Source organism: Manis javanica, chromosome 9 (assembly GCF_040802235.1).
Source record: "Manis javanica isolate MJ-LG chromosome 9, MJ_LKY, whole genome shotgun sequence".
Taxonomy (NCBI): Eukaryota; Metazoa; Chordata; class Mammalia; order Pholidota; family Manidae; genus Manis; species Manis javanica.
This window is the reverse complement of record NC_133164.1, coordinates 122,866,085-122,892,327: the sequence shown is the minus strand read 5'-3', so window position 1 is coordinate 122,892,327 and position 26,243 is coordinate 122,866,085. Positions and strand designations below refer to the sequence as shown.

The 26,243-nt window shown below is 50.4% G+C and overlaps 1 protein-coding gene across 6 annotated transcripts in view; it reads left to right on the top strand.

Annotated features, from left to right (window-relative positions):
• ZNF516 (zinc finger protein 516) overlaps positions 1-26,243 on the top strand; it is a 110,685-nt gene that overhangs the window by 23,406 nt on the left and 61,036 nt on the right. For 5 of the 6 annotated variants that reach the window (XM_037007391.2, XM_037007396.2, XM_037007392.2 and 2 more), the window contains exon 2: positions 23,113-25,056. In XM_037007391.2, the coding sequence (XP_036863286.2) occupies positions 23,286-25,056 (1,771 nt within the window). In that variant the 5' untranslated portion in view covers positions 23,113-23,285. Of the gene's footprint in view, positions 1-22,446; positions 22,641-23,112; positions 25,057-26,243 lie in introns of those variants that run through there. The other variant, XM_037007393.2, reaches the window with a different exon arrangement.

Below are 26,243 nucleotides of genomic sequence, written 5' to 3'. Positions count from 1 at the left end.
GGGAAAAAACCGGAAATTGGAGAAGGACAGACCAACGATTTCATTTGTTCCTTCCAGGGAGAGTTTATACGGCAGAGGAAGCTAGTGAGATGGTTTCTCTTATTAAGTGAACCCGGGCTTGCCCCACGTCACAGACGTTGGAGGACATCACCGATCCTAACTTTGGTACCTGATCTCAGACACATGAGCACGTTTCTGAGAGTGGGATGCAGAGGCTCCCTGCTTCTCGGTCCTTCTGATCCCCTGGGCGTCAGCGCCGAGCTGCTGCGTGCCCAGGAGACCTCCTCCGGGAACTGTGCACTGTGCGGGGGCCGCTTGCACTAGGCATGGCCTGGAAGCTGCTCAAGGGATTCCTCATCTCCCAGCAGACGTCTGGAATAGGCTGCCACTCTGGGAGGGCCGTCCCGAGGGACTGAGGGATTCTGGATGGGGCAGGTTGAGGTGAGAGGCCCTGACCACTGCCCACCTCGAGTCCAGCCGTCATGTAGCTGCCTTCAGAGGCTGTGATGCGTAGGTTGTTTTTTTACATGTGAAGGAGCAGAAAAATCAGGAATTGAATGTACTTACAGTTTGAACCTGCCTGCATATGCAGGATGTTACCAAACTTCTGCTTCAAAAATAAAGCTGTGCGAGCCGATTGCAGAAGTGTGTTTTGGCTCAGGTTCTGTGCATCGATGTGATGAGCCGAGTCTTTCTCAAGATCACAGTTGGATGTGGCAGAAGCTGGGTGGTGGCCCCGGCTCACGCGCCTGGCCACTGGCTCTGCAGAGCACATTGCCACCCGCTGCCCCTGGGAAGACCTGGCCGCTTGTGCTGCCATGCTTAGCGCCAGCTGGCGGCGAGGGAGGTACAGCCGCCTGACGGGGTGGTGCCCGGCCACTTGCCCACACTGTGTCTGAGCCCAGAGCTGTGGGACTAGCGTGCTGCCGTCCCTCTGGGCCAGGGCTCTGGTGGCAGTCCTGGAGCCCCAGGCTGCTCTGAGTGCGCGCCCCACCCAGCTGAGGCCTCCCAGGCTTTCTCCCAGTGCCCCTCGGCTCCCAGTGGGCCCTGCCCTGGCCACCTTCATCTTCATCTTCTCCTGCAGAAAGCGTGGAGACCATGGCTGGCCCTTGCCTGCCATGTCCCTGTCCTTATGTTTGTATGGGGTCAGCTCTTTGCTGTTGCCTTCTCCCGGTGCTGGGCCTTGGGAGATGCCCCGTCCTGTGGGTTCTGCCACCCAGCCTTACCCCACAGCCTCGCTCCCCCAGGGCTGGGAGTTCACAGCCTGGAAGCCCCCCTGTCCTCCGTGCGGCCAACCCCAGACCCAGCCCACCCCTTCCTGGAACACCAGCTCCCAGGGAGCCATCCCTCTGTTGCCGTTTCCCCGGACCTGGCCTGGTGCCTCACGGGTGGCCTCTGTGGTCCTCCCCGTGTCTGGGTGCACAGGAACCGTGTTCTGCTCAGTGGCCTCTCTGTGTGGACCCCTGGCTGGGCCTGGCCAGGCTGAAGACAGGCCTGTGTCGTGGTGGTGGGCAGGTGGTGCTGCAGCCCACCTGGATGGGGTGCTGCTGCAGGTCGGGGGTGAGGCCTCAGGGGAGCAGAGCCTCCGCTTAGGGTGTCTTCTGACTTCTCCCGCCTCCCTAGTTGGCCAGGAGGCCTCAGGGCTCACACCGCGCATGTGCCCTTCGGATGGGGCCCGTTTTCAGCAGGACCCTAATAGTAATAGACATTACTGACCCCGTAAATACGTTACTGGACCTTGAATTAATATTCATTCTCCAGGGACCTCAGTAATTTCCACTGGGGCTTAGCTGGGCCCCCCAGGGACGTGAAAAGTCAGAGGAGAAGTAGGCGATCATCAGAAAACACTGGCAAAGGAACACGTGGGTTAGTCTTTAACGTCACGTTTGCATTGGGGGTGGTGAGCGGAGGAGAGAGTGGGCAGTCAGGGGCTTTGCAGGCCTTCTTCCCTCTTTGGGGCTCATCATGAGCTGTCTCTAGAAGCTTCCTGCTGCCCGGTCCTCCGTGGGCCTGTGCCTGCCTGCCCATGTCTCTCTTTTCCAGTGCATCCCCCGTCCTGCAGTCTTTATTTCCAAGGGGGTGTCTCAGATGGCTGAGTGTGGAGCTCCACTCCTCCTGCCTGGGTCCCTGTGTGCTGTGTGATGTTAGGCAGTGTGCTGACCCGCTCTGTGCTCTAGTTTGCTTATTTGTAATGTGGACAGAATGACCATCATTATTTCATGAGGAGGTGTGTGGGTGGAATGCGTGGTGCAGGGGGTGCCCTGGAAACGTGTTACTTGTCCGTTCGGGTGTCAGCCTCGGGGGTGGTTTGGGTGACCACAGGGAGGTCTGTGAGGGAAGCCACATTGCTCTGCTGGAGACACGTGTGTGTCTGTGGTTGGCTGGACCTCCCTTTGTTTTGAGGGGCTGGTGTCTCCTGCCTTTCACAATTGGCCTTTTCTGTCCTTCACTTAGAGCTGACCTGGGAACAACACAGGTCTGGACTGTGTGGGTCCACTTACGTGCACATCTTTTTCAATAAATGCATTGGGACATTTTTTTGAGATTTGCTACAGTTTGAAAGAACATTTTCTGTTCTGCAGCTTACTTTATTGCGGGAATACAGTACGTAATACATAGGACATACAACATTTGTACCAATCAACTGCTTATATTGTAAGGCTTCATCACCAGAAGGCTATTGGTACTTAAGTGTTTTGGGAGTCCAGAGTTACATGCCAGCTTTTTATACGGGAGTCTGGGTCCCAGCTCCTACATGGTTCCAAGGTCAACTGTGTTTATATTTAACAGGCAAACAATATTTTATTTAAATAAGGAGACAGCTTTTGTAAAAGCTCATATTCTCTAATATCTTCTGATTTTGAGCAACTAAAGATTTTCTGCACTGCCTACCAAGCAGTGTAATTTTATCATAAGTTTTGCAATAATTCTAGAAGGATGTAGCTGTGCAGGTACTTCGGAGGCCTGCATCCCCGTTAGCTGGCTGCCCCTTGCACCAACCCTTAAGTGACCTTGGCGCCTGTCAGGCCTTGGAGACCAACACTAGGGGCTGAAGCCCAGGTGTTGGCTGGTTGTATGTTTTTCCGCCCGACCCAGGACCCCTCGTGGCACCCAGTGGCTGCCTCTCAGTCTCCCCTGGGCTCCGATGCGTCCCTGGGGTTTCACCTGAGGACCGACCAGGTGTTTGCACAGTGAGTCTCTGTTTAGGTCCCAGCTGTTTTCCCTGGAGGCTGTGGATTTCAGGGGAGACCACAGAGGTGAGAGGCTCTCACCATAGCATATCAAGGTTAGTCTTTTGAAAGCTGATGCGCACTTTCTGGTCTGCAGCTCTTCTCGCTTGTTTTACCGCTCGGCCGCTGTAAATGTAACGCTATACACACTTAGCATCACTGGGCTGGGCTGTGATTCCACCTCTTCATTCTGGAACTTTCCTCCCTCCAACTTCTGACAAGTGGCAGAATCAGAGCCTTCCTCAGATGAAGTCTGGCTCCCTGGGCCCAGGGGGACGGTAAAAAGAGCTTTTAAAAGGCATCTTTCTCTTTTGAGTTTCCTCCTCTGAAGAACCTCAGCTCCCTTTGCTGCCAAAGAATGAAATCTATGTTTCTTCTCCCTGCTCCACCCGAGGTGTCTTGGGGCAGGAAACCGTCTCTGAACATACATAACTCTGCACTGTTTGTTCCAATCAAGTAAAGATTAAGTCAGAAAAAAAGTGCTTAGTTTAAAAACCCGGACATTGAAGACAAATCGTGGGGCAGGTTGCCTGAGATGTCCCGTTTTGTGCAGCAGGCTCTGGTGTGTGAAGGGCCCTCCGTGACCAGGCAGCCCTCCCCCTGTGCCTCTCACGGCCTGATGGTGAGGAGGCTGCGGTCCTCCCAGGAGGCACAGCTGGACGTGGATTCTTACACTCAGATGCAGTCTCTCAGCATCACCAGTGGTGCTCGGACCGCATCACACTTCCACACCTGCCCTGCCTCAGGGTCCTGAGGGTCCCGTGATACATCTCAGGTCTTGAAAGAAACATCCACTAGGTTTTTAAGAAACAGGGAAAAAGAAGGAAACTGGCCAACCTCTCTGTAAGTGAAATGAGGTCGATAGCTCGTGGGGCTCTGGACCCCTGGTCTCATGCCCTTTGGCACTTCCTAGTGGTCCTTTCAAGGTCCCCAACTGCCAGCATGAGACACAGCCCCTGGCTCATGGGTGCAGAGAGCCTCAGTCCTGCCCATGAAGGTGTGTGAGCTCCCACCTCCGACCGGAGGTGAGGGGGCACCGTGTGGGCATGTGGAGAAAGGGCGTATGGCACGGAACCTTACTTCAGTGGATCTCCACCTGTCCGTCTTTGTTTTTGAACAAGAGTGTGTAATTTAGAATTGAGAAGATAGATTTTCAGGCCCTGCTTACGGTTCATGCAGAAAAGTATTCTAGACTTCAAAAGATGTTTACAAGTGTCATTTTTAAAGCTCACTGCCACATACATGTGGAATACTGTCCAGTCTGGTAAGGACAGAGGTGCACCCTACAGCTGAAAACCAGGAAAGCTGAGATGTAAATGCAACACTTTTGATTGGCACAGCAGCTTGCCGGACAGGTCAGCCTGGTGGCTGCATCAGACCCCCTCTGATGGTCTGCTTGTAAATTCAGATGATGGAGTGTGAGGTGTGCATTCCTGAGCAGGAGGCATTGCACTGCCAGCAGGAAGCATCCTTGGCGGCGATGGGCTGTCGGCCCGTGCCCAGTGCAGGTTGCAGAGCTGACATGGTGGAGCCCCTCCAGGGGTGCCCTGCCGTGGAGTCCCCACCCTGTCCCCCCACTGCCCATGCTGCTTCCCCTAGCTGTCGCTCGCAGGGACCAGGGGCTGCCTGTGCACAGTGGTTAGCCATACATTGTCCCCTTGGCATTTGCCCCGGGGTGCTTTCTGTATTCTGAAAGCATCCACTCAGCTCCAGCAAGACCTGTGCGTTGGCAGCAGTTTTTTTTTCTTAAAGAAAAGCAGTAATAAACTTTTCTTAAAGACATAATTACCTCACTACTGAACCGATGGGCCTGGTTGAGAGGCCCCTTGGACCTGCTGCTCCTGGGAGAGGCAGCGCTGAGCAGGCGCATGGGGAGGGTCTCGTTCCTCACTCACACACTCCCTGGAAAGTCACATTTGTTCAGCCAGGACACCTCCCTGTTCTGCAGGCCCGGGACTGAGAGCGTCTGAGCTTAAGCTGCAGTTTTCACTTGGACCTTGGTGTAGGGCTGTTCTTCCTGGCATAGCCGCAAGGTGTTAAGAGGCATTTGACCGTAGATAGGAAAATAACTAGACAAGGACACCTAACTGCGAAGCCTTCACCTCCCTCCTTTCGTTGGGGCGTATTGATCACAGGGTGAACGGGGGCAAAACTCTTCAGGAATTTCCGGGGAGAGACGGCAGTGCCAGCAGGTCTGTGGGGCGCCGTGCTCTGCGGGCAGCGCTTCCATTTTTATTATCTGGGAGGGTGTTGCTCAAAGAGTATGAGTTTGCATGTGAGTGCTAACTTCTTCCTGCCAGGGTGCTCAGTGTCCTGCTTGTGGGCTGGTGCTGTGGGCAGGCCTCGGGGGTGGCAGACAGCTGCCCTCTCCCTGCTGGGAGGTGTGGCCGTAAAGCAGGCAGGCTGGCGGAGCCCTTGGGAGCCTGGATGTTAACGTACTTCCACTGCATGTGCGCTGAGGGCAGGATTTCAGTTTTTAGGGGATGTAAGGAGCTTCAGGGAGCAGGCTGGCCAGACTGTGTCTGCACACTATGCCGGGACACACATGGACCCCCGCCTTAACATTTCTGCGTTTCCTCGGGGGCCTGTAGGGGTGTGAGGTTGTGGGCTTGCGGTTCCCTACAAGGAGGTGTACAGGTGTATGGTGGAGAGAACGCTCTTCCTTTTCCCGAGAATAGTGTGGATTGTCATTGGATTGAAGTTGTGGAATTGTTTGAAAAATGTGAACTTCAGGTGAAGTTGCCCTCCCGAGACCCCGTTAGTGCTTGGCCTGGCTCAGCATGACGAAACACTGAACATTTGGAAGCCCAAAGGAAAATATTAAATTTGGTTTTACTCTGAAAGATATTTTCATACATAACAGGGTAGAAAGAGAGCTCATATGTTTTACCTCTGGATTTGGGGAGAATACTTTGCCTGGTGTCGGAGGAGGAGGACAGGGCTTTCCTTTAGCAACACTGCCCGGGGTGCTGAGACACCTGCTGATGCCCACGTGAGCACCCTGGTGGCCGCCCTTCCCAGGGTGGGCCTGTGGCTACTACCTGCTGGATTATCTGAGTTGTTGACCTGGGCCTGGGGGCTCCCGTTTGCTGATGTGAATTGGAGCTGGTCGCCATGCACTGCGTTGTATTTATACCATTACTGAATCTTGGACTTGGGATCTAAAGAAAAAAGGAACTCAAATTTGCTGAGGGCCTGCTGCATACCAGGCCCTGGTCTAGCAACTTTTTGTACATTTTTTAAATTTACGTTTGGCATGCAAGATTGCCAAATGGCGACCGGTGTTGCCTCGGGAGCTGCGCCCCTTCCTGTGCTCTGTGGTCCGCGTGAGCCCTGGTCTCGGTCAGTAGGTTGTTTGGCTCAATTCCTGCCCCTCCGTTCCTGTTAAACGAAGGCGGCAGTGATGTAGTGTGGGTTCTCAGGTCTGCAGGGCACAGCCCTTCCTTCTGCTGCAGCCGGTGGTGGCTTCCCCGTGGTGTGTGCGCAGACGCAGTGGACTCTGGCTGTACCAGTCCAGAAACCCCAGCCCCAATGGGTAACGTAAAGCCTTCCCCGTGTATTTCATGAGCTAAGGGCTTATTAAAAAAGAGAGGAAACAGGGTTGACCCGGGTTTGGTCCCTGGCTCACGGTTGACTTGTCGGCTACCTGAGCCCATTGCCTCATTTCGTGCACGTGGGTGTGAGCTCCCGGGGGCTGCTGGTCACTGGGCTGGGCTCAGGGCGCTGCTCTGAACACTTGACGTTACTCTGTACTCACAGTGTGGCCCTTGTCTTGGGAGGTCACGGCACAGTCCTGTGACACCCAGATGGGGCTCAGGGTCATCCAGTGTGTGTGGGAGCTTCGTGCCCACCGCGGTGGATGCGTGTATCACTGCTGGGTTGGCCCTGTGCAGAAATGCAGGGCGGCGTTCACACTGCTCAGCAGCCGCATTCCTGGTCTCAGGCTGTGGGGAACAGTTGGTGGGGCCGTGACTGTGTTGTCTGTCATATGTTGGGGATGCACACACGTGCTTGCCTCCTTGGTAGTGTGTTCCCAAGGAGGTGCATCTTTAGGTTAAATGCACACACACATGCACGTGTGCCCACACAGCCGTCCGATGGCCAGGTGGCTGGGCCGGCTGGCCTGTGGATCTCAGAGCCTCAGTTGCTGGGGCGGTGGCCGCTCCTGTCTCCACTGGAGCCTTGGCAGATAGATTTTCGTGGGGAGCTTTGCTGACAGGCTCCTGTGGGGTGTTGGCCTTCATGTGGGGTGAGGATGTGTGCCCAGAAGGTAGACTGTATTGCCAGTATGCCTGCTGGTGTTGGCCACGTCATGGAGCCACTGGTGGTGCCGAGCTCAGTGCACGGTGGTCACGGGGCATCCTGAGGATACGGGAAGGCTTGGAAGAGCATAGTGCATTGGGTGTGCCAGGGGAATGGGCCTAATAATAGCGGGTATCGTTCCAAATAAAGAGTTATGAGATGCATTGGGGCTTGAAGCTGGGTGTGAGGCTTGTCTATCCAGAAGTAAAAGAATATTTTCCATTTGTTTCTAGTGAGGCTGTGCTTTCTGAGTGACATTGAAAAGAATCATCCTCCAGATTGCAGGACTGGTTAACATGTTCTCAAGAAAGGAACCTCCTTGTGTCAAAAAAAAAAAAAGTTGAGTGTCCATTCCAGAGCCCTCTGTGCCCCAGCCACCCCCCACCCTCCGTCAGAGCAGGTCCTGCCCTTTGCTCCTTACAAATGGCTTCAATTCTTGAACCTCATGTTGAAAGGCTTCCTGGTACTTATTTAGCACCTTTTCTTTGTAGTTTCCATTAAGAGATTTAAGAAGTAGTTTGAGAGAACTACCCTTACCCAAGAAAGCAAAGATGGTGTGCTTATCTGAAATGCAGCTAGCTCCAGCTTAAGAAGAAAAAGGTTGACGTTGTTCACAAATCACTGAGAACTTTCCGGAGAGGCTCTGACACACAGGGTTCCCTTGCCGTATGCAGGTGGTATAATATATGCTTGCTTTAAATGCTTAAAAATAAGCATCCTTTCATTTGCCGTGTGTGGAGTCCTGCTGACAGGGCTTCCTGACCCCCGTCAGGAGGCCCGTCGGCTTCCTTCAGAGCGTGGCCGGTCTTGTGGCGTTCTCCATCTCGTGGCTCTCACTGCCATAGAGTGAACAGGAGGTGCCCTGCCCGACTACCCAGCCTCCCAGCGCTCTGTCCCTGGGTAAGTTTAGTGCAGCAGACCAATTTTGTAAAAAATAAAAAACCAAAACTCAGAGCAAATGGAAAGCAAGGCACTGCAAGCAGTTTACAATGTATATGTGGATGAGTAGCTTGGTAATACAGCTTTGAGTACAGAGCAGAGAAACCAGTGGTATTTGTAGTTAGGATGGGAGTCACGATCCTCCAGAGTGAATCTGTGAGTGTGACTTTTGATGGCATAAAACGTGTGAGTACCCAGTGGCACAGAGGAGACCCAGTCCCCTGTTCTGTGGGTGGGGGTTTGGCCGTGTGTCCCCCTGGAAATGTGCTGCCTGCACGTGGCCGGGGGGCCGGCAGTGTGCTGTGAGCTGAAACCTTGCTGTGTGTTGTCCACGGGTGTGTGGAAGCCTTGGGCCGGCTCCTTGTCCGGCGGGAACCAGGGGTCTAGGAGCTGGTCTCTGCTGAAGGCCTTGGTGGGCCTGTGGCTCAGCGGGCATTTTCAGATGACCACCTTGCTCTGTGTCGGTGGGTAGGAGGTGTGAGGTTTGGGCCTCCCGTTGAGGAAGGTGCTGGATGTGCATTCTGCCGCCGTTCTCAGCCAGAGCTGCCAGTTTTCCCAAGTTAGGGCGGTCGCCCATCACCCAGGCACAGGAAGGCAGGTCCCATTCTGCCTGAGCAGCTTGGCTGCCAGAGAGCCTGGTGGGCTGGAGCCCAAGTGAGCAGCAGCCTGAGCCCAGCCTGGGAGCTGGGGAGTGGCCAAGCCCCTGTCTGCAGTGGCAGCCTGGCCGTGAGGCGGCGGGGTTTCCTGGCATCTCCGATTGATGGGCCTGCCCTTCCTCTGTGAGCCAGACTAGGGGTGTGAGCCATGAGCCTATTTGTGAATTGGGCAAATGGAGGCGAGAATGGCCTCTGGTTATCAGTCCTGTTTATTAAGTGATGTCACAGCAGCCCGTTCAGATTAACTGGGTTGGAAATGCATGCTTTAGAGTGATTATGTTTACTTTTCTAGGACCTTGGTAATCAGTGGGTGAGCCTCACAACCGTTTAGCTGCTGTCTGCCTCCCACAGAGGCCTGGGCTCAGGACACCCGTCCTGTGCACGGCAGGTGTGTAGTGATCTGGTGTCTTTGTGTGACAGACTTGTGTGGACGTGTGTTGAAGTAAGACGTGTAACTGTCCCTTGTGCCAAATAGCTGTGTCTGTAGACTCTAACCCAAAGTGATTTTTTTTGAACCAGATTGTCCATAACTTGGATGTCCCAGTGCCCAACAGGGCAAGACTGGCCCCCCGGGCCCATGGCCGTCCACTCCACACCTTGCCTGCCGAGCCGAGCCCTGCGCCTCACCTGGGCCCTCGTGGCCCTGGGGAACCTCAGTCAGCTGCCTACCAATGCCTGGCACATGTCACAGCACCCCGCACAGACTGGAGCAGGGCATCTGGGGACTGGTGCCTTGCTGTGCGCTTGCAGGTGGGGGTCAGAGAATGGACACAGTGTCAGGTCATACACTGCCGCCGTGCGCCGGTGAAGGCGAGTCCCTGAGTCAGTGTCAGGTCTTCGGGGCTTCGGGCAGTGTGGCGAGTGGTGTGACCGCTCTGGCGTCCGCGTCCCGGGACTGGGCTCTGCTCAGAAGGCCCAGTACACCAGTCCCAGGCAAGCCAGCCAGGGCCAACGTGGGAGATTCCCTTTCAGGTTGGGTCTATTTCTTCCCCAGGGCCCATGGGGGCGGGGGCAGGGGCTTGGACATTAAAAAATGTGCCTTGTAGTTTATACTGACTTTTCCAAGAGCTGTCACTGGGTGAGATGCTTGAGCTTAGAAAAATACCCCCTTCCTCTTTTCTGCAAAGAAAATTTACAGTCTCTTCAGGTGTGGTGTTTCCTTAATTTCTGTTGCTCAATAACACAATTGCATTATTATGGGGAGTTAGAGTGGGATTTTGCTCGCTTATCCTTTTTTGTTCCTTGGGAGAAAAGTATAGATGGCCTTTTATCTTCAAAACTCAGAACTTGCTGTGATGTCTCATTAAGTGTGCCTGAAAATATATTTTTAGCCTGGCAATGCAGGATAAAACCTAGGGCGATGTGACATCATGTTCTTGTCAAGAATTGCTCTTTGTAAACATTCTCTGATCATTCCCCTTAAGAGGCTGAAATACCCAGCTGCTTTCAAAGGTGCTGTGTGTGTTAGTGATAAACTAGGTCATGTTGCAGTAGTTATTGGCAGTAATGGATCTGGAAATTTAAACTGCCTATTGTATGTGCTCTTTACAATATAGTAAAGTGTTTGGGGGAGATTTGTCCATTTATAATTCTGATCCTCTACAAGTATTGATTGCTGTTGATACAGCAGCAATTAGAATCTGAACTAATTCCTTGTGCGATAATGCCTTTCAGCTTTCCTACCTAAATATACGCAATTCATGGTATCTTTACAGAAAATGTGAGCAGTTGCTTAGAATCCAGTAAAACTGATTATTGAAGTGCTTATTCTTCCTCTGTGAGCTCTTAGGAAAGGGATTTTTGGGGGCTGACTCCTGTGCGGAATGGTGCTACCTCGGAAGGTAATGTTTAACAATGTTTTATGACCTACTGCACATAATTCTCTCTCTTTGTATTCTTAGGCACAATTCTTTCTTTCTTGGCGGAGACCTCTAGGCTTTTTCGCAAAAGCACAGGAAAAAGAGATAATGTTAGGAAGGTATTATAATCTTTTTTCTTATACTGGGAGAAAAATGCTGATTTTAGGTAAGAGACTGGAAAATAGGTCAGTGTATGTGTGTTGGCAAATAAATAATTGCCCTTTGCTATTGGTTTACATGGAGTAAAATACAGCTTACTGCAGAAACAAATTTTTGTTAAAATTATTTTACAGTCAACTAATAGGAACTTCAGAAAGGTATGTCCAGTGATTAAGTGTAACATAGAATATAGTGTTTCTGAACCTGATTGTTTTGTTTTCAGTGCTGAAAACTTAAGAAAAATTTTTAAATGCTTTATATCAGATACTGAATTAGTGGTAGTTTCTATACTTTTGAGTTTAGTCTCACTAAAAGTCTGTAAGCCTCTTTTAAGTGGGATCCTCTCTGCAGTTATCTGAACCTTCTGATTTTCCACATTTGTTTTTAAAATAGAAATTTATGAGCCTACATTTTCGCTGGTGTTCCCTAAGTTTTCAGTGTTTCTGAGTTATTTGAAAGTTTGGCTCAAATTCGTGGTGCAGAATGTAAAAAGAGTCCAAGTAAAAACTTAGACTGCTTTTGTGGTTCACTCCATGAATAGCCAGCGATTTGTTCTCTATTTTTGTAAAACGCTGAGCTGCCTCTCAGTGGCAACAGACTTTATCCTGAGCCGCCCTGTTTGTGGGGGATGCCGTTCTAAGCCCCTGGAAATGGGGCCCTTAATGGAAATGTTGACTAAATCATTAACTACAGTGGCAGTGCCGGCTGCCCCCGGAAGCTGGGTCTCCCTCCAGGTCCCAGCTCTTCGCAGCAGATCGGGTGCCCCAGCCGGACTTTTTATCTGGAGAGAATCACAGAGCAAGCTGGCTCTTTCTTTTTCTCTCTCTCCCTCTTTTCTTCTCTTTCTTTCTGTTTACGTTTTTAAGGACAAATAGATTAATAAACTTACTACTTTATGTAAGACGGGAAATACTAGATAACAAGTAATAGTGATGCATTAATTTTAGAAAAGGTAGAAAATAAGTAAAAGGAAGCTTCTTTCCTTTTGATACCAAAAAATCCATGCCCCCTCCCCTTGCTTTATTTTCATATGACATCTCCGCTAAAGTCTCCATGATTACTCGGGGTTTTCAGGATATGTTATAAATGACCGGGGAAAGAAAATTCCAGCATCCCCCCTCATTTATGCTTGGGCTTTCCTGAATGCAATCAGTAATTATATTGTGTATTCATCTGCTTTTTTTTATTCCCCTGTTAAGGTCAGATTTCACCACCAATCTTTGTATTTTAGTGAAACGACACATGGCCAGCTCATATATTAATGTTAGTTTATATTTTCTTTTGGAAATATACTGGTATGCTGTTGTTAGTAAATGTTCTATTTGCACCTTCCATCTGGAGGCGAAGAGGGGCCTCTCTGTCTCTTCTCCTGAACCAGAAATTTATTTGAGATTTTGACAGGTTGTGGTAAACAACTTCATAAAAGGTAACCTACTTGCAGAATAACATTTAGGTCATGTAGGCTTTTTTGCTATAAATGGAGTGATGATTCTAAAGCCATGGTCTGGTCCAATATCGAAGGGCTTGTGTTTAAATGATCATGGAGTTTGCATAATAAAACCTTAGTGCGAACAGTTAGTTGTATTTGGGGACCAGCTCGTTGGCACTTGCTTTGATTTATTTGGGTGTGTTAAATAATTTAAAGAAAACCTTTGTTTAAGAAAATAGAGCTCAGCCCCTGTTGTGCTGATCGTGCGTTCACATTACCCAGTGTTCCGAACAAAAAGCGTGTGGGTCTCCGTGCAGGGCGCCCCCGCGCCGCCGGCCATCCCTGGGGCGCCCGTCCCGCCGGGCGTCGGGGAGGCGGCCTGCGTGGCCGCGGCTCCAGGAGGCCGGGGCTGCTGCTCGGCGTCCCGGCGCGCCCACCGCCCAGTGAGCAGGGCTGAGGAGACACCCCGCTTTGGAGCCCCCTGAGCACCGGCCGAGCCCCAGGCTTCCCTCGCCGCGCTGGGGAGCTGGGCGCCGAGCCCGGGAAGTGCGCCCCCGGCCCGCGGCCTCCCGGCCTCGCCGCGCTGCGGGGCCGCCGGACCCAGACGTGCTTCGTCGCGCGGGTTACTCGGTATCAGGGGCCCCGGGGAGATGAGCCCCTGGCCCCTTTTTTCCGCCTGGGATTTTGATAGGTGGAGCGAAGGTTTTGGGGAAGCGCGTGCAGAGCCCTTGGCTGCGTGTGGGGTTGCTTCGGTGCACTTACTGTTCACAAATGGGCATTTCCCCCCTTTTCTCCTGATAATTCCATTCATAACTGGTCAGAAATCTTTTAAATATGAAAGAAAAACCTCAACAGTGTTCCGGGAAGCAATGGAAAGGCTCGCACGAGCGCCCTGGGCGCGGAGCAGCGCTGTCCCCAGGCCTTGTGGGGCTGGGGGTGGGGGGACCCCGGGACCTCCTGGGGCCTAGAGGGGGTGGCGGGAGAGGTGGGGGAGGCGGAAAGGTTGGGGGCAGGGGGACCAGGCTCTCCCCAGAGCATCTCTGCTCCCAGTTGTGTTGCTTACCTGGAGTTGCAAGTGGAAGGTGGTGAGTTTTTTTTTTTTTTTTTTGATTTGTGAAAAACTTCCCAAATCGGTAAAAATAGAGTAATATTCCCACATACATCTGTCTAGATCCAGCAATTGTTAAAACAATGTTCAGGCTTTATTTATATTATTTATGTTTTATTCTCATGCTTTTGACTGAATAATATTCCAAAATTCTTCCTATTTTTTTTTAGTTGAGGTAAGATCAGGATATGCCATTATGTAAGTTCAGGTGTGCAACGTTATAACCTGTATACACTACACAGAAATCCCCACCGCAAGTTACTTACCACCCGCCACCGTATAGTTGACCCCCTCCAGCCATTTTGCCCACCTCCCAACCCCCTCCCCTGCTGATAACCACCAGTTCTGTTTCTATGAGTTTGTTTTGTATTGATTTTTTTAAAGATTCCACATATAAGTTAAATCATATGGTATTTGTCTTTCCCTGATATATTTCACTTAGGAAAATACCTTTAAGGTCCATTCATGTTGTTGCAAGTGGCTAGAAGTCATTCTTTTTATGGCTAAGTAATATTCCATGTGTATATGTACCACATCTTCTTTATCTATTTATTCATCAGTGGACACTTAGGTTGCTTCCCTATCTTGGCCATTGTATGTAATGCAATGCTGTGAACAGGGGTGCATGTATCTTTTCCAGTCACTGTTTTCATATTCTTCAGATAAATACCCAGAAGTGGAATAGCTGGATCATTTGGTAGGCTGATTCTTAATTTTTTGAGGAACGTTTCCCACAGGGGCTGCACCAATTTGCATTCCTACTGACAGTACATGACGGTTCCTTTTTTGTCCACATGCTCCCCAACGTTTGTTTTTTCTTGTCTTTTTGATAATAGCGGTTCTTATAGATGTGAGGTGGTATCTCATTGTGCTTTTGATTTTCATTTTCTTGGTGATTATAGTGATGTGGAGCATCTTATCATGTGCCTATTGGCCATCTGTTTGTCTTCTTTGGAAAAGTGTCTATTAAGACCCTCTGCCCACTTCTTAATTGGATTGATTTTTATTGTTGGGTTTTATTCTTTACGTATTTCGGATATTAGCCCCTTATCAGATATATGATTTGCAAATATTTTTATCCCATACAGGAAGGTGCCTTTTCACATTATTGAAGTTCTTTCACTTTGAAGAAACTTTTTAGTCCCGATAGTTTATTTTTGCCTTTGCCGTCAGATCCACAAGCACTGCTAAGAGCTTACTGCCTGCTTTCTCTTCTTCTACAAATTTGTGGTTTCATGTCTTACATTCAAATCTTTAATCCATTTTGAATTAATTTTTATGTATGGTGCAAGATAGAGTGGTCCAGTCTCACTCCATTGCCTGGTGCTGTCCAGTTTGACCAGCAACATTTATTTGTGAGACTTCTCTTTCTCTATTCATCTCGGCTCCTTTGTCATAAAATGATCGTCCATAGATGTCTGGGTTTATGTCTAGGTGCTCAGTTCTGTTTCATTGTCTCTCTTTATGCCAGTGCCATACTGTTTCAATTATTGCAGCTTTGTAATATAGTTTGAAATTACAGAGCATGACAACTTCAACTTTGTTCTTTCTCAGGATTGTTTTGTTTCTTTAGGATCTTTTGTGACTCCATACAAATTTTAGAATTATTTGTTCTAGTTCTGTGAAAAATGCCATTGGAATTTTGATAGGGGTTATATTGAATCTGTATATTGGTTTGGGTAGTGTGAACAGTTTGACCATATTAATTCTTCTAATCCATGATTATGGGATATCTTTTCATTTATTTGTATTATCTTCAGTTACTTTCATCAGTGTCTTATAGTTTTCAGAGTACAGCAGCTCTTTCACCTCCTTGATTAAATTTATTTCTAGGTATTTTATTGTTTTTGATGCAGTTGTAAATGGGATTGCTTTCTTAATTTCTCTTTCTTGACAGTTCTTTATTAAGATATAGAAATGCCACAGATTTCTGTATATTAATTTTGTGTCCTGCTACTTCATTGAATTTGTTTATTCTAACAGGTTTTTGGTGGAGACTAATTAGAGTTTTCTCTATATAGTATGATGTCATCTGCAAATAGTGACAGTTTTACTTCTTTCTTTCTGATTTGGATGCCCCCCCCCCTTCTTGCCTTATTCCTGTGGCTGGGGCTTCTCATACTCTATCGAATAAACGTGGTGAGAGTGAGCATCTTTGTCCTTTCGGATCTTAGAGGAAAACCTTTCAGTTTTTCACTTTTGAGTGTGGTGTTGGCTGTGGGTTTGTCATATATGGCCTTTGTTATGTTGAGGTATGTTGCCTCTATGCCCACTTTTTGTTGAGAGTTTTTATCATAAGTGGATGTTGAATATTGTCAAATCCTTTTTTTGCATCTATTTATATGATCATACAATTTTTGTCCTTCATTTTGTTAAAGTGGTATATCAAGTTGATTGTGCAAATGTTGAACCATCCTTGCATTCCTGAATAAATCCCACTTTGTTATGGTGTTTGATCCTCTTAATGATTTGTTGAGTTTAGTTTGGTAGTATTTTATTGAGTTTTGTGTCTGTGTTCATCAAGGATATTGGCCTGTAATTTTCTCTTTTGTGGTATCCTTGTTTGGTTTGAGTATCAGACAAATAAATACACATACACCCCTCATCTAGATATAGCAATCGTTAACATTTTGATACATGTACTTTCTCTTTTTTTTTAACCACCTCTAAAATATTTCATCAGAAATCTCCAAAACTAAGAATGTTCTCCTGTATTACCGACATAACAAAAGTCATAGTAATTCCCAAGTATTATCTAATAATCTAGTGCATATTGAAGTTTAATTTTAATGAAGAGTTCTGGAGCTATAGCATGTTAGAACATCTTTGCTGTGGATGATTATAGCTGTTGGTGGAAGACTTTTTAATTGTACAGAGTCTGTTGTAGTGAATTTGTAATGGCCTATGAACACATAGGCATCACTATTTAGTGATTGCTAATTTAGCCTCCTAAGCTTTATTATTTTGTGCTATTGAATGTATTAAACCAAATGTTGTCACTGCCAGTGACTAAATATCTTTGGGTACTATACTGACATTTCATTCACTTATTCAGCAGTTACTGATTAATAATACCTAATGTATGTTGGCCACTTACCATTGTACCTTGTATGCATTAATTTAAACCTCAAAAAAATAGTATAGTTATCATTACTATCAGTAAATTTTAAAAACAACATGTTCTGGGGAACAGAGAGGTCAAAACACTTACTCAAGGTCACACAGCTGATCCAAGTAGTTTTTGTTGGGCAGTCTGACCTCGAAGCTCACAGTCTAGGCCCCTGTCACACTGCTGTGACACCCATTTGGGGCTTGGCATTGGAGAGTTGCTGGGGAGAAATCTAGATATTGTGTGAGTCTGTCCTCATAAAATATGTCATCTCACATGCAAGTGACTATTAAAGAAGCAGAAAAAGTAACATGTTCAGACAAGTGCTAGGATAGGGCCAGGGCCACGCAGAGTGTGAGGAGAAGGTATTGTAGGGACCCTGACTCGGTCACATGGCTGACAGGGGCAGGTAAGCCCCCTCAGGAAGGCCATACCTTAGAAGGTGGTGTGGGCACTGCATGCAAGGGGGCCCAGTTCTGAGAGTGGATGTGTGTGTGCTGAGTGTGGAGCAGGGCACAGCTGGTGACCCAGGAGTCATGAGCCTGGCTGGGCAGGGGTCAGGGCTTCTGGAAGCTCAGTTAGGCCATCTGGGTCTCATTTTAAGGGTGTGAAAGGCTGTGAAGGGATTGGAGGTGCAGCCAGCAGGATGCTGGGGCTGTTTTGGGTATTGCCTGTGGGGGGAAGAGGAGAGTGGAGGGGACCATCAGTTCTGGTAATGGGGAGTCACTCTCACTGGGAGGTTGGCCTCACCATTTGATTCCCAGACGACCCTTGACTTCCCTGGGAAGACTTAGCTAAACCTTGCCAGTGCAAGTACTTCCCTCCCTGCCCTTCTGGAAACTTCTGCCCGCCCTGCTGGAGCACGGCCAGAACTCTGTTTTCTAACTGCATGTTGACGTGTTTCTCTTTCTCACTGTCTGTCATTGCCTCTGAGTAACAGGCTCCCACAGTCTCCTGGCATCTGGTTCTCAGCTGTGACGAAGCCTGTGTCAGGTCTGACCCTGCTGTGTTGAGTTCGGTGCCCCAGCAGTGTGGAGCTGTCATTGAAGGGGGTCAGGAACACGGACGTGACTCTTTATGGACCTGTTGGTTGCCTTACGGTGCCCCTCCTTCCGGCTGGATGTCTCGGAGGCTGGCCCGCAGGCAGACTCCAAGGCAGGCAGGGTGACCCTGGTCCTGGGTCGGCTCGGGGAGCTGCTTGAGCAGATCTGCAGGGTGGCCTTCAGCAGGTGACCTTCCTGTACTGTGTAAGCTCACAGATGCCCCTCCCAGATTCCTCACTTACAAAAGTGATGTATTAGTTGAAACCTTTACCCACAGATTAAAGTTACCGTAAATCCAGTGATTGTAAGCAGTCTTGGGAAAGCGCTTCATTTTGATTGCGCTGCGTAGGTGAAGAAGGAAAGCACCTCGCTGAGGGGTGGCAGCAGCCTTACACGTGTGTGTTCAGACCTAGTGCTCATTTGTTTATGTGCTCACATGCTTACTTTTTGGTTTACTATATATTTTATTGTCAAACTTACACAATTTGCCCTCTGAAACACCTCTCCATCTCCATTATAATGCATTTTGGTTATAAATACATTTTTTTAATATACATCTTTTTCCTAGTTTTTTTATAAATGTGATTAGATTACCTAACTTTTTAAAAATGAAATTTATTTTGAAAATTATATAAGGCATTTTTAAAAAGTAGCTTCAAACTGTTTATTACATCCTTAGAGAAACACACGTACACACACACATACACACACACATGCAGATCCAGTGGAAATCTATTTTAAAACTAATCAGCAAGCCATTTTTATGCCTGAACAATTAAATTACAGTCCTGTCTGGCAAGTTCCCAGTTACAGCCTTGGAAGAAGTTTATAATACAATAACAACAAAACTATGATTCATTATGGGCAAATATGTATTCTGGCAGAGCTCTGCCATATGAATGCATGTAAGCTAACACATTATCATGTGTATGGATTGACATGTATGTGGGTTGGCATGTCATATTATCAGTTAAAACATAGGTATGTGCATTTGCTCTCCCCTTCGCTCCCCTCGCTCCTGACGCTATGTTGTAGGAAGACTTTCTTTACTCACACTGCTCTGGGTAAAAAGCCAGCTACACGTTTTATAAGGCTAGTTATCTTTAGGTTAATGTGTTTTAGAGGAACTTGGAGTGCCGAACCTCACTTGGCGTGTTGTTTGTTTGTGAGAATAAAATAGAGGCAGCTAGTACTGAGATATGTTTGGCGAGAACCAAGTGGTGTAATGCTTCATCACATAGTGGTGTTTGGATGTGAACCGCTCCTCATTAGGGAGCAAAATAAATGTGGAGAAACCACCTGAGTCCCTCCCAGCTCGCAGAGGCTGGTGGGATTTTTTAAAAGGACAGGGAGAGATGGAAGCCAGTAGTGCTAGGAGGGTCCGTGTATACCTTTGAATGGGGATGGTTGCCCCGCAGTGCATTTTTAAGTTGGAAGTTCTGATGACAGCATTCTTGTTACTTTTTAGAAAGGAAGTGATAACTGCCTTACACGGCAGTCGTTGCCTGCAGCTGAGAATATCACACAGTTCTGTTTTGGCCATTGACTAAGGAGAGCTAGTTACAGGGAAGTATGTTTTGACTGTTTCTTTAAAGGTTTGCAAGAAACTGCATCAGTGGACCACCGGCATCAGGAAGGGGCCACTTAATGGGCCTCTTCCAAGTGGAGCCAGCATTGTGGATGTGATGATTTCCTTAAGATAATTGTGTTTGGGCTTAAATAGTTATGATGTTACAGCATTTTCTCCATTCTTATATATTCCCCTTCAAAACATTTTTATGTTCTCTAAAAAAGCATCCCGTGCAGTTCTCACAGGGCTGGGCTTCCAAAGATGGTGGCGGGCAGGGAAATCCCACACAACAGAAGAGAGGGGCTTGCCTCGCTGGCTGCAGGGCACTGGCAATGCCCTTACCTGGGAATTCCCTGTAAGTTGCAGGGCACCTGTGGCCTTTGGTGAAGCTGCTAAGCTGGTTTTGGAGGAGGCCCGAGGAAGAATGAAAACTGTATTCTCTAGGCTTTGGGCTTCTTGAGGGTATGTGTCCATTCTTTGGCTGGAGGTCTGGGGTCAGGGAATCAGAAATGTCCACATGGAGGCTGTAAAGAGGACACGGGGACTTCTCAGAAAGCGAGCATGGCAGTGAAGAGCCTTTTGAACTGTGCAGAGGCTTCCGAGGCCCTGTGGAAAGGCGGCAACAGCGAGGTCACATCCTCTGAAGGGCAGTGCGCTGCGCACTGGAGGTGGCCTGCGGCCAGCAAGGTGGCTCTGGCCGCTGGTCTGCCGTGGAAGGGCCGTGCCCGCCTGGCCTCTCCTTTGTGCCTTGCTCTGGGACGCGGGCTGTTGGGCAGGTGTGTGTTCTTCATGGGCTGTTCGCTCTGTGCTGTTTGCAGAGGATCCAAGCGGTGCCTTGGGGAGGGGCCAGTGGGGAAAGCTTGCAAGGGGCTGTGGTGACACACGGCTTCTTGTGTCCCTCCCCGACTCTCAGCACCTGACAGATGAGGAGATGAACCCAGGGTGTGAAGGGGCCCCCTGAAAGCCACATGGCTGGTGGATGGGAGTGGGTATGGGGCTCCCAGGGTCCGCCTTGCACTGCTCCGTGCTGGCCGAGACTCCTGCATGGCATGGCGGTAGGGTCCCCTGTATGCAGACCCCTGGACCTGCCCCTGGGCTTTGAAAGTATTTAACTTTCTCTGGCCCCTGGGAGTTCTGCAGAGGCTGAGTTATAAAAAAGAAGGAGCAAAACTGGCTTATCCTGGGGTTGGGACCACAGAACATGCATTTTTGATGATTAGAGCAAGTCTCCTCACTTGAAAAATCCACTTATATTCCAGGTGCATCTGTGGGTTGCTCCTTGTGACCCGTAACTAGCTGAGTACTTTGCTCCATGAATTTCATCTTCATGGCTGGTTTTTGGTTGTTTGATCCTGTTGAACATTTAGCATCCTTGATGAGCCAGCCTACAGGTCCACTGGAGTCGTAAAATTATTTCAGAGCAATAATTCCTGTGTTTTAGTTGTGTTTTCTCTGTAAGCTTTCTTCTGCATGGTTCTTAAACTCCTAAAATTGATACCCAGATTTGGTCACTTAAGTGACATATAAATAGTATGTTTCATTCATACTTCCGTATATTACATCACATTCAACATTTTAGGGATGAAATAGGCCCTGGGACAGAAGGGGATACTTGCAAATTATTTCGCCTTATAAAATCATCATAAATAACATAGGACCATCCAAAAGTTGTACCAAGACCAAAACAGCTTGCAAAAGTAATTTTGAAATAGCTGAAATTGTCATTAAGAGGTGTTCTCATCTGTTTATCCCCTTTAAGGAGTTTCCACCTATTATGCAGGAGGAGCTTTGTGTCCTGTTAGCAGGACGAGGTGAGAACGCCTGTATGAGGCTCTGCCTCCTGCCTCTTCCCGGAGTTGGCTGCTTAGCCTGTGCTGGTCACTTTAGATACCTGGGAAACTTGGTAGCATGGGGCTTTCCTGAAAGATGTTTAAGAACACATAATTCTCAGTACGATTTCCACCTTTCATTGTGCAGGTCTGTGGGAGGAGGCATCTTTTCAGAAGGTGGCTGTGGTGAAAGGCTCCTATGTCTTGGGGGCAGTGGGGTGAAAGAGGTGTAATGTGTTCAGCATTCCAACTTTTTGGGGACATCTGGGTGACAGGCCTCTCCATTCTGTTGTCAGTATTCTTTTCTGTGTCTGCTTTGGTAAAAACCTAGCAGGCTGGAGACCTGGAGCAAACACGGAGTTGCTACCCCTGTTCTCTTGGGAGAAAACCCTTCATCTCTGAACAAATAATGTGCATTGACACACTGTCTTGTGAAAAAACAGAAACACATAGCTTGTTCACTTTCTATAAATTCTTGAATATGAGTTCTTAGTGTATATGAGGTTTCAAGTCTGTAAAAACACAGCTCTCTTTCTTCATGTTAAAGCTTTTTTTAAAGAACACCTGCCCATTTGGGTGTCTCTCTGCAAGTCTGGAGCCCTCAGGAGGGAAACCCTCAGAATCATTAGCTCAGTTGCTTCTGTTGAGAGGTAAGGAGGATAAGGAGGCTGTGCCCTGGGAGCTGTGTGTGCCCACCCTCCCCCGGACTGCCCTGGAAGGTGCCGTCTCTCACATCTTTCCCAACTGGTTCATTGTTTATGCTGCTCATAAGTCAGAGGGAAATTCCTGTTTTACTGCAGAGAGTGGCTTTTTGGTGTGCATTGTCCTGGCCCATCTGGTGGTGGGCAGGTGTTTGGCTGGCCTTCCCGCGGTATGGTGTCCCACTGTGTGCAGGCCACAGGGCCGGGCACAGTGCCGGGCACCCCCTTGTTCAGTTTGCCTATGCTCAGGGTTCTGGAAATGCCTAGGCGCCTGGAGGAGTGGCTCAAACCTCTTTCTCTGGAGGTCGGGGTGGGACTCAAGTGGCAGCAAGGACACAGTGTGATTCCTGCTGTCACCAGGGAGAGGCAGACCCAGCCTCCCCGGGAAGCTGCCGGGAGTCCGCCCCTTGGAGAAGTGCGGAGGCCATGGGGAGGGTGCCCTGCAGTGGGACTAGGACTCAGCCCTGCAGCCAGGGCATAGAGTGCCTTTCTGGGGGAAGGGCGGGGAGGGGTGCCGGAGAAAAAGGGAGGGATCAGGACAGGAAAGGCGTTGTGAGACGGGCCAAGTGTTTGGGCTTTTCACAGGTGGCAAAGACCGAATGTGGCTCTGGGAACAGTCTCCTGGCCACACACACCCAGAGGTCGCCAGTCCAGCAGCCGGCTCAGAGCACAGATCCCGAATGAGAGCAGGGTGCCACTTCTGCAGGTCACTGCCTCTCTTACTAAGTCATTTGCATTCTTAACCGAAGACTCACTGCCTTCACATCCAAACACGGCAGCACGTTTGTACACTGCCTGTGTAGGACACAGGCCCAGCTCTGCTCCCAGCCCTCTGTCCCTCAGGCCCCCCGCCCCCCTGGGCCTCTCACCTGGGTTTCTCACTCCCCAACCCACTTGCCTACTGTGCTCTTTCCTTAAAGATTTGATGTCTTTTGGATAAAAAAAAATTATTTCAGTTAACTCATTTAAGGTTAATGATTCAGCACACAGTTATCAGTAATTGTTCGAGCCCTTAAGGAAAAGCAGCTGTTGTGTATCTCTGAATTTTCTTGGCATCCCTTTTCTTTAACTTGGACTGGATGGGTATTTTTAAGGAAGAGAGTGCCAGTCACTGTGTTACGGGTTCCCAGTTTTCAAGGGAAGCCTGTGCCTAAGATCTCGTGTCTTCTCTGTTTCAGGTGCGGGCTGCGGGCTGCCATGCTTTCCAGGTAGGAACACATGTGGTGTGGCAGGCGCTGCTCCGCAGCTGGGAAGTGAAAGACTCATCTGAAAATGGAGAGATAAGACCCGTGGGGGCAGGCTTGTGTGACAGAAAGCCACCTGTCCCCTGGGGTCGGCCCTTGTCGTGGAGATGGATCGCAATCGAGAGCCTGAGATGGAGCTGAGAAGGGGCTCCAGCCCCTCCAGGGCCAGCAGGAGCCCCGAAGTGGACGGGGACAAGGCCGTGAGCCATACCTGCTGCATCTGTGGCAAGAGCTTTCCCTTCCAGAGCTCCCTGTCCCAGCACATGCGCAAGCACACGGGGGAAAAGCCATACAAATGTCCCTACTGTGACCACAGGGCCTCCCAGAAGGGCAACTTGAAGATCCACATTCGCAGCCACCGCACAGGAACTCTCATCCAGGGCCATGAGCTGGAGGCCGGGGAGATGCGTGTGTCTGAGGGCCTGGACGGCTGCGCCAGCCCCACCAAGAGCACCTCGGCCTGCAACAGGATCCTGAACGGGGCCACCCGGGCGGACAGCAGCAAGATCCTGCTGAGGAGCAGCAGGAAGGAGGCGGAAGGGGCCACGCGTGCCCTGGAGGAGGGCAGGGCCGCGGCTCGGTGTGCCTTCTGCAAGAGCGAGTTTGAGCGCAAGAGAGACCTGGAGCTGCACGTGCAGCAGGCACACAAGCCCTTCCAGTGCCGGCTGTGCAGCTACGCGACCCTGAGGGAGGAGTCCCTGCTGAGCCACGTCGAGAAGGACCACATCACCGCGCAGGGGCCCAGCGGCGCCCGGGCGCTTGTGGAGAATGGCAAGCCCGAGCTGCCGCCTGGGGAGTTCCCCTGCGAGGTGTGCGGCCAGGCCTTCAGCCAGACCTGGTTCCTGAAGGCGCACATGAGGAAGCACCGGGGCTCCTTCGACCACGGCTGCCACATCTGCGGCCGCAGGTTCAAGGAGCCGTGGTTCCTGAAAAACCACATGAAGGCGCACGGCCCGAAGACGGGGAGCAAGAACAAGCCCAGGGGCGAGCTGGATCCCATCGCCACCATCAACAACGTGGTGCAGGAGGAGATGATCGTGGCTGGCCTGTCCCTCTACGAAGTCTGCACCAAGTGCGGGAACCTGTTTACAAACCTGGACAGCTTGAATGCGCACAACGCCATCCACCGCAGGGTGGAGGCCGGCCGGCCCCGGGTCCCAGCCGCGGAGGGCGCGCCCGGGGAGGACTCGGAGCCTGGAGGCCCCGCGGACCGCCAGCAGCTCTTCCTGCGGTGCCTGGACCTGCGGCCAGCGGACGCCGGTGTGCCCGTCGGTGCCCAGGCAGGGCGGCGGGTGGCCGAGCTGGACCCGGTCAACAGCTACCAGGCCTGGCAGCTGGCCACCAGGGGCAAGGTGGCCGAGCCAGCCGAGTACCTCAAGTACGGCGCGTGGGACGAGGCGCTGGCCGGGGACGTGGCCTTCGACAAGGAGCGGCGCGAGTACGTCCTGGTGAGCCAGGAGCGGCGCAAGCGCGAGCCCGAGCTGGGCGCACAGGGGCCCCCGCGCAAGCGGGCGGGTGCGCCCGGGGACCCCGGGCCGGGGCCGCTGGAGCCCCGGCCGGCCGCGCGCCCCAGCCGCCGCCCCACCGCGCCCGCCGGTCACGGCAAGTCGTCCGAGTGCTTCGAGTGCGGCAAGATCTTCCGCACCTACCACCAGATGGTGCTGCACTCTCGGGTGCACCGCCGCGCGCGCCGGGACCGCGACGGCCCCGGGGACCGCGCTCCGCGCACGCGCTGCAGCTCGCTCAGTGAGGGCGACTCGGCCTCGCAGCCCAGCAGCCCGGGCTCGGCCTGCGCCGCCGCCGACTCCCCGGGCTCCGGCCTGGCCGAGGAGGCCGCTGACGGGAGCGGAGAGGAGGGCGTGGCCGACCCTGCACCAGGTGAGCGCGTGCGCCCAGGGCTCAGGTGGCCCTGCACCCGGGTGGCACTGTGCCAGGGTAGCCCTTGCCCAGGTATCCCTGAGCCCACGAGGCCTAGGCCCAGAAGCCCCGCAGCCAGACGGCCCAGGCCCAGGTAGTTGGGGCTTCAGTAGCCCTATGCCCAGGCCCCTGGGTAACTGCTTGGATAGCCCTTTCCCAGTTATCCCAGGCCCTGCAGGCGGGGACTCTGCACCCAATATGGGGATCCTGGGCTGGTGGGTACAGACCCAAGGGCCTGTCAGGTCCACTGCAGGTGGCCAGTCGCTCTATGTGTTTGCACAGATTAACACCTCTGGCCTGCCGGGGTCACAGTGTGTCCGGGGTAGCCATCGTTTCTGAGCAGAGAGCAGGTGGCGGGCCTCTGAGATGAGGTCCTCGCTTCCAGTGCAGGCCCAGGCCTGGCAGCTCCCCACGTAGGAGGCCCCTAGGGGCAGCATGCTCTCCTCTGCTCTTCTCCTTTGCGCAAGACAGGGAGTAAAAGAGTGACTTTAAGTTGGTGTGCAGTTATAATTAATCACCTTGGGTTCAGGTAGCCCTGTGGGTGTAGAGATGGCTCGCTGCAACAGATTACTTTCCAAATAGCAGCTATGTAAATTATTTAAAGACATTTGGCCATCTTTGTTTTCTTCTTTTTATGTCTTATACATTTTAAACATTTTGATAGTTCATTATTCTTTGGGGGTAGTTCTTTTAAGTGGAAGGTGGTGTTTCAGTTATAGAACTTGTAATTTTCTCCATATGGTCGAAAATGTTGATCTCTTCTCCCTGGAAACTGTTTCACGGATGTTGCTTTTCCTTGAACAGAGATGATAGACACCGAGGAGCTTCAGCTGCGCTGTTATATTCTGTAGTGAGGAAAATGACTCCTTCGCATTTCTGCAAAACAAAATACAAATCTGTATTGTTTTTCCTTATTAGAGATTTAGCCAGTTTTTTGGAGCAGAGTTTAATTATTATAGGTTTATACAGTGTATTATACGAGTGTCTACTATACTCAAATGTATGTTGAGTATACAGAGTTGTAGAAAAATGTTCTCTCTAATCCTGTAGAGAAACTAATACTGTCTCTGCATACACATTCGTAAGCGTGTATACAGGTAAATGAATAAAAGCACATTTTGCAGCAATCCTTATTCTGCATTTCATTT